Source organism: Haliotis rubra, unplaced genomic scaffold, assembly GCF_003918875.1.
Source record: "Haliotis rubra isolate DU_JTF1 unplaced genomic scaffold, ASM391887v1 Scf60, whole genome shotgun sequence".
NCBI lineage: Eukaryota > Metazoa > Mollusca > Gastropoda > Lepetellida > Haliotidae > Haliotis > Haliotis rubra.
The window spans coordinates 1,961,121-1,976,088 of NW_025767302.1; the positions used below are offsets into that span (position 1 = coordinate 1,961,121).

The 14,968-nt window shown below is 41.9% G+C and overlaps 2 protein-coding genes across 3 annotated transcripts in view; both read right to left on the reverse strand.

Annotated features, from left to right (window-relative positions):
- Positions 1–7,532: 7,532 nt before the first annotated feature.
- Positions 7,533–11,947, reverse strand: LOC124255478. The gene is made up of 5 exons (XM_046689402.1): positions 11,868–11,947; positions 10,672–10,912; positions 8,665–8,812; positions 7,924–8,092; positions 7,533–7,763 (listed from the first exon to the last, which is right to left on the reverse strand). Exons 2-5 carry the CDS (start codon positions 10,782–10,784, stop codon positions 7,654–7,656), a joined length of 540 nt encoding a protein of 179 aa, XP_046545358.1. The 5' UTR covers positions 10,785–10,912; positions 11,868–11,947; the 3' UTR covers positions 7,533–7,653.
- Positions 11,948–12,019: 72 nt separating this feature from the next.
- LOC124255475 (CST complex subunit CTC1-like) overlaps positions 12,020–14,968 on the reverse strand; it is a 39,164-nt gene continuing 36,215 nt past the window's right edge. For both annotated transcript variants that reach the window (XM_046689397.1, XM_046689396.1), the window contains exons 16-17: positions 14,283–14,416; positions 12,020–12,363 (exon numbers count right to left, since the gene is read on the reverse strand). The gene's annotated coding sequence lies outside the window, so the exon portion shown is untranslated. The remainder of the gene's footprint in view (positions 12,364–14,282; positions 14,417–14,968) is intronic.

Consider the following 14,968-nt stretch of genomic DNA (forward strand, 5'->3'; position numbering starts at 1 on the left):
CTGACACAATGAGGGCCCCTTGGAAGATGTACTGTTAGTGTGTGATCCGAACACAATCAGGGACCTCTGGAGGATGTACCCGGTACATATTTACAGTTTTGTGACTGACACAATGAGGGCCCCTTGGAAGATGTACTGTTAGTGTGTGATCCAGCACAATCAGGGAGCTCAGGAGGATGTACATATTTACAGTTTTGTGACTCTTGACACAATGAGGGCCCCTTGGAAGATGTACTGTTAGTTTGTGATCCCAACACAACCAGGGACCTCTGGAGGATGTACATATTGGCAGTGTGTGACTCTTACAGTAAGGGCCCCGTGGAAGATGTACTGTTTGTGTGTGATCCCAACACAATCAGGGACCTCTGGAGGATGTACATATTGGCAGTTGTGTGTCTGACACAATGAGGGCCCCTTGGAAGATGTACTGTTAGTGTGTGATCCGAACACAATCAGGGACCTCTGGAGGATGTACCCGGTACATATTTACAGTTTTGTGACTGACACAATGAGGGCCCCTTGGAAGATGTACTGTTAGTGTGTGATCCCAGCACAATCAGGGAGCTCAGGAGGATGTACATATTTACAGTTTTGTGACTCTTGACACAATGAGGGCCCCTTGGAAGATGTACTGTTAGTGTGTGATCCCAACACAACCAGGGACCTCTGGAGGATGTACATATTGGCAGTGTGTGACTCTTACAGTAAGGGCCCCGTGGAAGATGTACTGTTTGTGTGTGATCCCAACACAATCAGGGACCTCTGGAGGATGTACATATTGGCAGTTGTGTGTCTGACACAATGAGGGCCCCTTGGAAGATGTACTGTTAGTGTGTGATCCCAACACAACCAGGGACCTCTGGAGGATGTACATATTGGCAGTGTGTGACTCTTACAGTAAGGGCCCCGTGGAAGATGTACTGTTTGTGTGTGATCCCAACACAATCAGGGACCTCTGGAGGATGTACATATTGGCAGTTGTGTGTCTGACACAATGAGGGCCCCTTGGAAGATGTACTGTTAGTGTGTATTCCCAACACAACCAGGGCATTGTGGGATAATGGTTGATCAGTTGTGAGAAAGGGTGACACTGACTGACAAGAATCATAGCGTATACCTCAGCCTAGGCTGACTTTGCTACAGTAACTGTTCTACTTCTCTGTGCTGTAGCATGAACATAGTTGTAGGTGTTAGGTATCTAGATACATTCAACAGCCATGTCCAAAACCTTCCTTCTGTAAAGCAGCCATGAATGATTCAAGAATATGACTATCTCATTTGTTCATGACTGCTTTTTGCATCTAATAGGTGCATTGAAGAACAGAAGGAAGACATTTTCGATAAATATCACATCATTATCTGAACAGACCTGTATAAGTTTCTGGTTTCATGAGTTTCTGCTTTTATGTTGCAGCTGCAAACAAAAAGAATTAAATTCTGTTTTTAATGGAAAATTTTGAAAAATGACATACTTTGTAAAAAATATTTTCAAGATTATATTCTTGCTCATTTTAATTCAGCTAATGGTTGATATATGATGGACAAAAATGTTGAATATACTTGTATCTTCTCAGTTAGTGGACAAACCATAAACATGCATTGTATCATGCTTGCATGTGCTGATTTTTCATCTCTACCAAAGCCAAGGCATGCCTCTCTAACAGTTCTACCAAAGCTGTTATTATGGTGTTGACAGATATAACCTGTGGTTGCTCTAGTGAAAAAGCAAAATCTGTACTGAATCTTTCACTCTTTCATGCTTACCTGTATATCACACGTTTTGAATATTAGTTAAATGTTCAGATACATTTGAATACTTTAGAGTCAGGTGACAAGTTATCAGTAAATGCTATTCAGAGGGTTAAATGTAGGGTTAGTCAACCCATCTTAAGAAAAGGATAGTCATTTGTTCTCATAATTTTCACAGCAATCATCATTATTGGTGAAGGCTATATATTCTTTTGTTCTTACTTTAGTTTGTTTGTGTATTTTTCTTTTGCAAATCTTCTCTTAACATGCTTTATGTTTGTATACAATGGTAACCCACATATCCAGACCCCAGATATCTGTCAACGATGGTTTTGCAAAATCGGTATGACTTGGTTGACACATGTCATCATATCCCAATTGCATAGATTGATGTTCATGCTGTTGATCACTGGATTGTCTGGTCCAGAGTCAATTATTTAGAGACTGCCGCCATATAGCTGGAATATTACCGAATGTGGCATAAAACTAAACTCACTCACTCACTACAGAAATCCGTAAACATAATATCAAATATCCTAGGCCTAGATTTTCAAAGCTCTCTTAGAGCTAAGATAGTCGTAAGTTACTGTTAATTAACTAAGTAATGTAAGTCAATTACGACAATCTTAACACTAAGAGAGCTTCGAAAATCTAGTTTCTGGAATGAAAATTAATCTTTTTAATTGATCATCCTTAGAGAATAGTCTGTTCATTAACAGACTTACTGAAAACTATATTATATAAGTATTGGAGTAGTTAAAGCACTAATGTCTGACAGATGCACTATAGGTACATTACGTGGATCAGTAAGTGATCTTGGTAATGCCCTTTTTTGTGCTACATTCCTTAAAGACCTCCAAATATCCAGAAGTGTTTAATAAATGTTAACTAATGACTTTAATTGATGTTTATGTTACAGTCTGAAATTATACGATATATAAACCATTTAGGTTCCACGACATGCTGATTCAGCAGCTCTCAATGTATGCATTGATTTAAATGCTTCTGTATATATGTTATTTCAATAAAACAAGAACTACAATAATTCTTGTTGATACATCTATGAATATATGTGGTGAGACTGATCATATCTTAAGAGAGTTGTATGTTTTGTAAGTGAAATGATTAAAGAAATGCGTGGATTTGTGACATGATTGCATGAAATGCACGGATTTGTGAAATGATTGAAGAAATGCACGGATTTGTGAAATGATTGAAGAAATGCACTCGGATTTGTGAAATGATTGAAGAAATGCACGGATTTGTGAAATGATTGAAGAAATGCACTCGGATTTGTGAAATGATAGAAGAAATGCACGGATTTGTGAAATGATAGAAGAAATGCACGGATTTGTGAAATGATTGAAGAAATGCACTCGGATTTGTGAAATGATTGAAGAAATGCACGGATTTGTGAAATGATTGAAGAAATGCACTCGGATTTGTGAAATGATTGAAGAAATGCACGGATTTGTGAAATGATAGAAGAAATGCAGGGATTTGTGAAATGATTGAAGAAATGCACTCGGATTTGTGAAATGATTGAAGAAATGCACTCGGATTTGTGAAATGATTGAAGAAATGCACTCTGGATTTGTAAGGTGAATGGACTCCGTGTTTGTAAGACTGATTTACTCATATATCTTCTAAAACTGAAAATAAAAATAAGCATTTTCTTTCATTATAGTAGTCATGATAATCATTGGCGATTAAGTTAAAGATGGCATTCAAGATTTGTTGTAAAACTGATTTACCATGTGAACACCTGCAGTTATCATGGTTATAATATGGTATTGAGTAACGGACACTAGTGTTTCTCTACAGTTACTCTACATTTGTTGAGTTCTGCCAGATATTACTGTCGGGTGGTTTAAGGAATCCTCTCAATGTCTTGAGCAACTAACTCAATATGAAATCTGAAGCTCGTCAGTCAGTTCTGATCATCTCACTGATGGTGATCATGGTGATATATACTGAACCACAAAAGAGACATCGCTTTTCAAAACCAAATGCAAGATTTTGTTCTTACAAATGGTGTTTTTATTATGGTATTTTTATTATCGTTTTGTTAACATGTTTTTCAATCCATATTGACACTGACAGTAATTACCAACATCAGTGTCTTTCTGATGAAAAAGCATATTGACCAAATGCACCTTAAAAGGCAGACTTGGTAAAAGGTTCCGTATGACATTCATGAAAATGCACATGCATATTGTGACAACCCTACCAATGAAAGCAAGTCCAAAACTCGCCTGAAATCATTTTTGTTTTGACACAATCGTCATGGCACAAATTACAAGAGATCAGAGGAACCAAGTCTTCGGACGATTGCAAGTTGGCCAGACTGCCAATCATTTTAATGTTCATGTTAGGACAATCTACCGACTGCAGGAGTGGTATCGGGTCACTAACAGCATCCTAGACCGTCCACGCAGTGGGCGACCTTCAGTAACATCACAATGTCAAGACCGACAGATTGTGCGCTACCATCTGCAGGATCGCTTCCCCAGAGCGATAGAAAGAGCTCACCAGACCATTGGGACTCACAACAGACCCATCAATGCCGATACAGTGCGTCTGCGTTTGCGCGGAAGAAACCTCTGCTGTCACAGACCCTATCGTAGTCCTGTTCTCACCGCTCATCACCCCCAAAACCGACTGCAATGGGCAACTCAGCATCGAATTGGCGTTATCGACAATGGAGAACTGTTCTTTTTTCTCATGACAGCCCATATTGTGTTTCGACAGTCGGTGGCAGAGTAAGAGTATGGTAAAGGCGTGGGGAACTGTTTCTAGTGAGTGTATTGTTGAAAGAGACTCGTGGGGTGGTCCAAGCATCATGGTGTAAGGTGCAATCGGTCTGAACCAGATAGCTGGCAGTGTGATGTTCCAGAATCTCGGTCCAGGATGAGGAAATGACGTGACAGCTGCTCACTATATTGACCAAGTCATAAAACCCCACGTTGTACCACATTTTAAACGTTACAGAAATCACATCTTCCAGCAAGACAACGCTCGTGCCCACACTGCCAGAGTAACATTGGACTTCCTAAAACAACATGGCATCCAAACTCTACAATAGCCTGCACTCAGTCTTGATTTGAGTCCAATAGAACACCTTTGAGACGAGATTCAAAGAAGACCGAATGACCGTCACCCAAGGCCGACAACTCGATCAGGCATTTCACAGAGTATGGACCCTAAGTGCCTATGGCCTTCATCAACCGGCTAATTGATTCCATGTACATAGGATACACACAATACTGACTTTGGGGTATCTTAATGGTACCATTTTTGGTGATTTTGTTTGTGTGAACTCTAAATGTGATTCCCGAAAATGTGTTAACCATAATTGTCAACTCCTCCGTTTTGATTGTTCATTAGAGTGAATTAAAGTGTATGCTTTAAGAAATCACTATCAGTGCAACATTTCTTTTGTGGTTCAGTATTACCTGTTAACACAATGCAACCCAATTGCCAAAAGTAGATACACATGTATATCTTATTTCCTTTTGAAATGTCCTGTACTATAGTGTCCTGACTAATGCCCAACACAAAACGCATTATTTTTAATATGGTCCACGATAACAAGTGGAGATAACCCATGTGAGGTTTTAGTTTATATATTATAAACAACCACAAACAATTGTTTTAACTTTAAGGCAAGCTCCAGTGTAAGGAATACAATGAAAGGTCACAAATCACTGAAAACTGAAGTGTATGCAAGAAAGAAAACAAATATATATATCTTTAAAAATGTATTAACAAATGTACCAAATAAACAATGGAAGAAACATGACTTTTAAAAGTAGCACTGGTTGCAAGCTTCAGGATGTGATTTATCCTGTGTTTGTGAACTTGTAACTCTCATATTCAGATCCTTATCACCATGATCACAGATAGATGTGTTGGATGTGTTGTGTCAGCAATGTTTTGACAGTCACACAGTCAAATTCAGTGCCTGATGTCCTAATCCACTGGTTGATCTCTTCTACATATCACATGTATTTGTGTCTTCTACATATCACATATATTTGTGTCTTCTACATATCACATATTTGTGATATATACAGGTTGGTATCTCCGGAAGTCACCAGACATCGCACTCCACTTGGTATCTCCAGAAGTCACCACACATCGCACTCCACTTGGTGTCTCTGGAAGTCACCAGACATCGCACTCTACTTGGTGTCTCCAGAAGTCACTAGACATCGCACTCCACTTGGTGTCTCCGGAAGTCATCAGACATCGCGCTCCACTTGGTGTCTCCGGAAGTCATCAGACATCGCGCTCCACTTGGTGTCTCCGGAAGTCACCAGACATCACACTCCACTTGGTGTCTCCTGAAGTCACCATACATCACACTCCACTTGGTGTCTCCGGAAATCACCAGACATCGCACTCCACTTGGTGTCTCCGGAAGTCACCAGACATCGCACTCCACTTGGTGTCTCCGGAAGTCACCAGACATCGCACTCCACTTGGTGTCTCCGGAAGTCACCAGACATCACACTCCACTTGGTGTCTCCGGAAGTCACCACACATCGCACTCCACTTGGTGTCTGCGGAAGTCACCAGACATCGCACTCCACTTGGTGTCTCCCGAAGTCACCAGACATCGCACTCCACTTGGTGTCTCCGGAAGTCACCAGACATCACACTCCACTTGGTGTCTCCAGAAGTCACCAGACATCGCACTCCACTTGGTGTCTCCAGAAGTCACCAGACATCGAACTCCACTTGGTGTCTTCCGAAGTCACCAGACATCGAACTCCACTTGGTGTCTTCGGAAGTCACCACACATCGTGCTCCACTTGGTGTCTGCGGAAGTCACCACACATCACACTCCACTTGGTGTCTCCGGAAGTCACCACACATCGCACTCTACTTGGTGTCTGCGGAAGTCACCACACATCGCACTCCACTTGGTATCTCTGGAAGTCACCAGACATCGCACTCCACTTGGTGTCTCCGGAAGTCACAAGACATCGCACTCCACTTGGTTTCTCCGGAAGTCACCACACATCGCACTCCACTTGGTGTCTGCGGAAGTCAACACACATCGCACTCCACTTGGTGTCTCCAGAAGTCACCAGACATCGCACTCCACTTGGTGTCTCCGGAAGTCACAAGACATCGCACTCCACTTGGTGTCTCCGGAAGTCACCACACATCGCACTCCACTTGGTGTCTCCGGAAGTCACCAGACATCGCACTCCACTTGGTGTCTCCGGAAGTCAACAGACATCGCACTCCACTTGGTTTCTCCGGAAGTCACCACACATCGCGCTCCACTTGGTGTCTCCAGAAGTCACCAGACATCGCACTCCACTTGGTGTCTCCGGAAGTCACCACACATCGCACTCCACTTGGTTTCTCCGGAAGTCACCACACATCGCACTCCACTTGGTGTCTCCAGAAGTCACCAGACATCGCACTCCAATTGGTGTCTCCGGAAGTCACAAGACATCGCAGTCCACTTGGTGTCTCCAGAAGTCACCAGACATCGCACTCCAATTGGTGTCTCCGGAAGTCACAAGACATCGCAGTCCACTTGGTGTCTCCAGAAGTCACCAGACATCGCACTCCAATTGGTGTCTCCGGAAGTCACCAGACATCGCACTCCACTTGGTGTCTCCAGAAGTCACCAGACATCGCACTCAACTTTGTGTGTTCGGAAGTCACCAGACATCGTGACTCCAATTGGTGTCTCCGAAGTCACAAGACATCGCGAGTCCACTTGGTGTCTCCAGAAGTCACAGACAGACAATTGGGTCACCAGACATTGGGCACTCCATGTTTAGGTCTTCTGTCAATCACCAGACATCGCTCTCCACACGTTGGTGTCTCCGGGAGTCATCAGATATAGTTTCGCTCTAAACGTTTGGGGTTGTCTGTAAATCACCACACATCATAGCCAACGTCGTTCAGATCCAGACACTCGACCTGCAGATAGGGTAGACAGCGGGTCTCAAACATGGCATTGGCCTTCACACTGCGATAGGTAAACTCTGCAACACAATGTCACAATTCCAATAACAACCACAATGATACAGACATACAATAGCTGTTATTAGATATTACTACTTGCCATCTTTCAAATAAGATTTTACTTTGGCTAGTTTAACATATCAAGATTTCTGTATGTGAAACATTGGGTAAGTGTCTTACCATCTTTGTTCATCAGGTTAATGTCAAGGACACCCGACCGCCATGTGTTCTGTTGGCCATGTTGAAAGACTCGATGTCTGAGGACCATCCGACACTGCCGCTTGACATGCTGGCTGTTGCAGAGTCGCATCAAGAAGTTCTCGAGCACAGACTCACCCTCACCCACAAACTGGAAAGAAAGGTGGACAGGTTGGAAACTGATCAAGTTATACAATTTTAATGATCCAATTCTTGTGGGGGACTGAGTTGATTCTTTCTTTGTGAGATCTTCTGCTCAAGAGGAACAGATGGTTGTGACTTTTTCCATAAAACAAACAAACTACTTATACAAATGGCCATCATAAGCTTCTATCTTTCACAATACAGAACCAAGAATGGATTCCATTGTCTCCCACTTTAATTTAGAGCCAGCTATAGGCCACGATAGTCACCTGAGCTTTAATTAGAATCATCACAACATTTTTATTCAAGACAAAAACAAGCAATTACTCAATTTGTTGTGGCCCTGTTGTAAATGTTTTTCTTAATTTCATTAGCAAGTCTGTTTAATCTTGCATGGTCTAAATCAAACCTGAAAACATGTTTCCTACTTTCAACTGACTGAAAACATGAATGAACCAGGATATCATGTTCCATCCTACAATATGGCTTTGAATTGCAGTGGAAAACATACTTGTCTAACTATAAGAAGTACTGTTGATTTTAAGAAATGTCAGTCTGTATGAATGATCTGTAATGTACCTGCTGCATGAAGACTTCTCCCTGCTCCTGTGCAGCCACCTCCAGGTGGTGCCACTGTTCCGGTGACAAACGAAGCAAGAGCTGCACATTTTCCGGGGAGTTTGAAAACGAAACCACAGCAGGACTTGTTCCATCATCTACCAGGATGCTGGGTGTGTGAAAAACAACAACAACAATAATAATAATAATAATGGCATTTATATATTTATAAATACTGTCTCCACGTCATGAAGGTATGCTCAAAGCGCAAAACACATCTATTCAGACAACCTACAAATACTACAAAGGGGTTGGTGTAAACAATACACAAAACTTCATGGAGAACCTGTAAAGGGTCCACTTGTGAGAAATCTTAAAGAGCAGGCACAGCGATCAATCTTCATGCTATAACTGTCAGGCGCATAGCAAGCAAATTTTTTCATGTAAGTCTGTAAGCAAAGCTTGATATTTTGATAGGATTGAGGGCTTGCCCAACCTTTTTAGCAACAACCATGTGTAAGCCCAGGCATTTTTATATAATGGTAGCTACGCCTCTAACTGTCGTAAGTCTATGTTAAAGTATATGACCACCTTAGCCCTACAACAGCTATGAATAAGGCCACCCTGAATTGCATGAGTGCACATGGATATAATGTGGACTATATGATGGGATGATTCAGTGTACAGCTGATGTGGCCCACACGTAGGATTTCCATTGTAAAGTTTGCACATACATCAGTTCACTTCATATGTCACACAAATAATTTCAATATGTTGTTGAATAATGACAAAAGTATGATATTTTATAGCTAAAACACATGGAATTATCATGAAACGGCCCTCCTATTATCAGAAATTTGTGGGCCACTGCTAATGATATTGGACCACTCAACCTTAACGACGGGCCACTATCAGTTCTGTTGTCAAGTGACGTCATAGTGGGTGCGTCGGTTCATTCGACATTGGCTATGGACTGGCAGATATTCTGGGTCAAACAAGTCAAAGCAACACGAATTCCCGCTTTAAATAGCTGTAATATTGGCTTTCTAGCTGGTGCTAACCTCAACAATTGCACTATTAACGTTGTTGTTGGGCCAAAACCGAACACTGACATAGTTTGACATGTTGCAGACTATGGTCTTGTTAAAGGCCAAGGTCGAATATCGTCACTTTCTGTTGTGCGTAAGTTGAATTGTTCGATGAGGTAATTGCATTCGGGCAGTCAACCCCCTCAGAAGTTGGTTTTGAGTAAACTTACAGTCAAATTCCTTCATTGTTTCCTTTTTCTTTTCAACACAAATTCCATGTATTTTAGCAATAATAACGGTGATGCTATTTTTGAGGGCACTATCATTTGCAGAAGCCCTCGGTCTTTTTCAACTGCCGTCCTTCGTCGGGCAGTTAATGGAAGACCACAGGCTTCTGCAAATGATAATGCCCTCAAAAATAGCATTACCGTTATAATACTAAATATCAATAAAAGTATGATAACTGACTAAATAATGATAAACATGATATTGTACTGAATATACTTTAGTTGAAAGGACAACTTTACCTTAACATACTACCTGTGACCAGGTGGAGTCAACTTTGTGTGCAGACTCTTTCAGTGGTGTCACAAACCCTAGTGTACAGTACACAACCCTGTGCACTTAAAAGAACCCACGAATCCGTTGGTATATAACCAGATGGTGGCCACATGAATATGTGCAAACACCTAGTTGCGGGGTACAGCAACGTGCAGTAAACTTGGACAAAGTACTGTGACTATGTGTCCCAGTCCACCCAGCTGTGAATGGGAACCTGGTAAGTATGGGAAAGCCGCAATAACACGGTGCGCCTTGTGGCAGCAAGAGTTGTATGATCCCCATGGAGCTGAGATTGATAATAAGATGTGCCGTTGAGATTGACATCCAATGATCGAGGGGAAAATACCAGCGTCTTGAGCATGCAGTAGTGTGTGGATATGTGCGCTATATAAATATCCAATAATAAAAAAATAAATAATAAATAACAACTTGGGCCTACCTGACTTTAGCACTGAGATATGTGTCGGTGACAGTACAGGACGGGCTGCTGCAGCCTGTGGTGGTGACGATGCTGCCACAAGTGCTGCACACAGACTTGAGACACAGCTTCATGAAGTGGCAGATGTAGCAAGTGGAAGTGAACTCAGCACTTGACGTCGGACACCGCCATATGTCTATAATGTACTGGTGGGGGGACTTTCACCGTGTCTGTGTCCTGTACAGGATGGTCTGTGACGGGTCTGAAACAGAGATGCACTGAAGTGGGATTGACCATCTGGTGTATGTTTTTTCCCACTCACACAGGTTTCAAACAAAGTTTAACAAAACAGCTACATAACTGTCCCTAATCATGACAAGGATCGACTACTGTAACAGTCTCCTTGTTGGAGCATCTGCTGTGCAGATAAATCGTCTCCAGCGTGTACAGAATACGGCCTCCAGGATTGTGTCACTCGCCCGTAAACAAGTTCATATCACTCCAATCCTGAAGGATCTACACTGGCTTCCAGTGCAGCACAGGATTACTTTCAAGATCCTCTGCTTAACCCACTGGTGTCTGTCCGGCGACGCTCCAGGCTACCTACAGGACCTCCTGCCTGTCTACTCTCCCCCTTGATCCCTACGCTCTGAGTCCAAGCTTCTGTGTCGCATTCCCAACATCAAGACTGTGAGATATGGCCAGCGTTCCTTCTCATATGCAGCGACATCCACGTTGAACAGCCTCCCAGAATCAATCAGAAGATCTCTAAATCTAATGTCTTTCAGACGTCAACTCTAGACCTATCTCTTTCAACAGCTCTGAACTCTTCTTATTTGACTGTGCGCTTCGAGCATGCATGCGCAATACAAGTGGTCTATTATTATTATTACATTACTTGTTTCTTGTATTATGGTAGGATCGGCAATATTCAGCTACATAAACATTGCATCCAGTAAATATCAAACCTGGGTGAGGCAAAGCGATTTGTTGATCATCACAACTGGTTCCATCATTACACTAGGAAGCATCACCATCAACTGAATCACTGGTCCTGGCCATAAGCCTAGGTTTGATTTACTTTTGTGAGTTGAAGGACCAAGGACATATTCTGACACAGTTGCCCACTGGATAATTTTCACATGAATCTGACACCTGAAAAAGTGTACACATTCTCGATGCGAGACACCTTCCTCTCTTGTCCCGGAACTACCTACCTGTGTGAGTCTGACACCTGGAAAAGTGTTACAGTAGATACAGCTGTGAACTGACAGTACACATTCTCGATGCGAGACACTGGAAAAGTGTTACTTCCTTCCTCTCTTGTCTCCGGAACCTACCTACCTGGAAAAGTGTTACAGTAGTGAGTCTGACACCTGGAAAAAGTGTTACAGTAGATATAGCTGTGAACTGACAGTAGACATTCTCGATGCGAGACATCTTCCTCTCTTGTCCCGGAACTACCTACCTGTGTGAGTCTGACACCTGGAAAAGTGTTACAGTAGATATAGCTGTGAACTGGCAGTACACATTCTCGATGCGAGACACCTTCCTCTCCAGGACACCTTCCTCGCCGGAACTCTACACCAGCACCAGGCAGGAGTCCCAGGGGATAGGAAGATGTCGGGAGGTTCATGTAAACGGGTATCTCTGCATCCGACGTGAGACTCCGCACTTGCAGGTATACACACTGGCCATCAAGCACAGATACGCCTGGCAATGAACACAAGGTGCTCCTTTTATTACCAATATCATATAAACATAAAACATATTACCTAACCATGAGATCTAAATGGCTTATTTGAAAATGATGGTTACACTATAAACCTGTATGGTAGATTCTTGTGATAATGGGGCAGTGGGGTAGCCTAGTGGTTAAAGTGTTTGCTTATCATCCCGAAGACCGGGTTCGATTCCCCCCATGGGTACAATGTGTGAAGCCTATTTCTGATGTCCTCCGCCGTGATATTGCTGGAATATTGCTAAAAGCAGCGTAAAAGCATACTCTATCACTCACTCTTGTGATAAATCCTGTCCTAGTCATTTAGAACTGTTTATGTGAAAACCTCAATACATATTCATGTGCTATAAGTCCATTTTTAGGTTTTACTAGATATGCAGCGACTTCTTTGAGAGACATTGGAGTTGAAATACAACTTCTTTATTTACAATGGAGCAGTGGTTATATAGCAGTAAATCACCTTCTTTTTGTAGGTGATCTGGTTATCATGTAACACAAGGAGACAACTACACAGTGATTACTATTTAGTGAGAACAATAGAATTCTAGGTAAGTACATGTGTTTGCCTTTGTCATTTATCTGACAGACAGGGGTATTCATAAATATGACTTAAAGGTGAGGTGAAATTGGGTTTTACGTCGTGCTTGAGAATATTTCGCTCATATGACGACGTGCATGCGTGTGTATGTGCGGCTGCTTGTACTAGCCAACCTAAGCTGGTTTTATAGTGCTAGCCCACTGAGATACCATGCCGCAGTGAAGCATGAATACCCCACTCAGACACATTATACTGACTCCGAGCTGACCAGTCCTTGTTGTACCCATTAATGCCGAACGCCAGGCAGGGACCAACAAGTACCATATTTTAATGTATTTTGGTATGACGCGGTCGGGGATCGAACCCGCAACCTTCCGCTCTCCGGGCGGACGCTCTTACCACTACACCACGGAGGCGGTTTATGACCTAAAGACCAATTGTACAACATGTGAACAATGATTTTGTCCCTTACTTGCTACCGTATGATGGTCAGATTTTCGTCATTTTAAATAGCAGTGTTAGCAAACAAACTAACGACATTTAAAGAGATGTCACTCCAAACATAAGACAATTATCAATATATGTAATAACTGGGTTTAAATTAGTAATGTTCAAAAACAAATAGTTCCTAGCTCTACAATGCTAACATGTGACAGTTTCAGCTTCTCCGAGGTAGTAGTGAGTGATTGAGTTTAGTTTTACGCCACACTCAACAATATTCCAGCTATATGGCAGCGGTCTGTAAATGATTCAGTCTGGACCAGACAATCCAGTGATCAACAGCATGAACATGAATCTGAACAATTGGGAACTGTCAACCAAGCCAGCAAGCAAGACCACCCGATCCCGTTAGTCGCCTCTTACGACAAGCATGGGCTACTGAAGGTTCATTCTAACCCGGACCTTCATGGGTCTCTCAGGGGTAGTATGGTAATTAAAATTTGCTTTCATTATCACAGTAAACACCAATTATCAATAAATCAATTCAATAAGCATTTAAAACTACTTGGAATGTTTTTCACATATTTTTGACAATTTTTTTATGAATTTGTTTGAATGTCATTCTAGAAATTGGTGCGTCAATAAGTAGGCATACGACTTAATGGAAACCAACTTCTTGTTTATTGCATAGAACGATGTTTCGGTGTAGATTTTTACACCACTATCAAGTTTAAAGTGAATAGTTTGATAACAGTGTAAGAATCTACACCAAATCATCTCTCTATGCAATAAACACTAAGTTTATATCTATTAACACCTATGCTTCATTATTGAGGAATTTGGGTAAAAAGTATTCCAATGGTCAACATGATGGTTTGCATCTGTGCATTTCCTGTAAGCACCTCATCCTACCTAGCTGCTGGTTGACTTGCTGTAGAGAGTCACTGGGCTTTGACTGTCGGCGTGAACCTGCTTGGGAGCATGTCTGAGACCGATGGGAGTGGGAGATAATTCTACCCCATAGGTTTACCTGGGTTCCACAAAAACTGGAAAAAATATAAGTTTAGGCTTGATCATAATCAATCAAAGTTCACGCTTGTAGGAAAACATTTTCACTCTGTGTACTAAATAAGTCCCAGTTTATACATGACAATATTATCAACAGTAATACAGGGTGTTATTGTACACAACAACCTTAGCCCTACGACTGCCTATGTTAAAGGATGGGAGTTATGATCACCTTAGCACTAACATTGCTTTGTGCATGCACTCAGGTTTCAAGGCTAAGGTGGTTTCACTATAAACCATGCATTTTCCATGTCCTAATTGACTAGTATGTTTCTGTAATGGCCTGGACTCATTGTAACCTCTCTCTTAATCATTCTTGAGGGACTTGTAAGCCTGGGCCTAGATTTTCGAAGCTCTCTTAACGATAAGATAGTCGTAAGTTAATGTATGGCATTTATGACTATCTTAGCACTAAGAGAGCTTCGAAAATCTAGTCCCAGGATTTTATAGTAGACTATACTTAAAGTAATCCTGATGAACTAGTAAGGCAGTGTTTCTAGAATAACTGGGTTTCATTGTTTCATTTCATT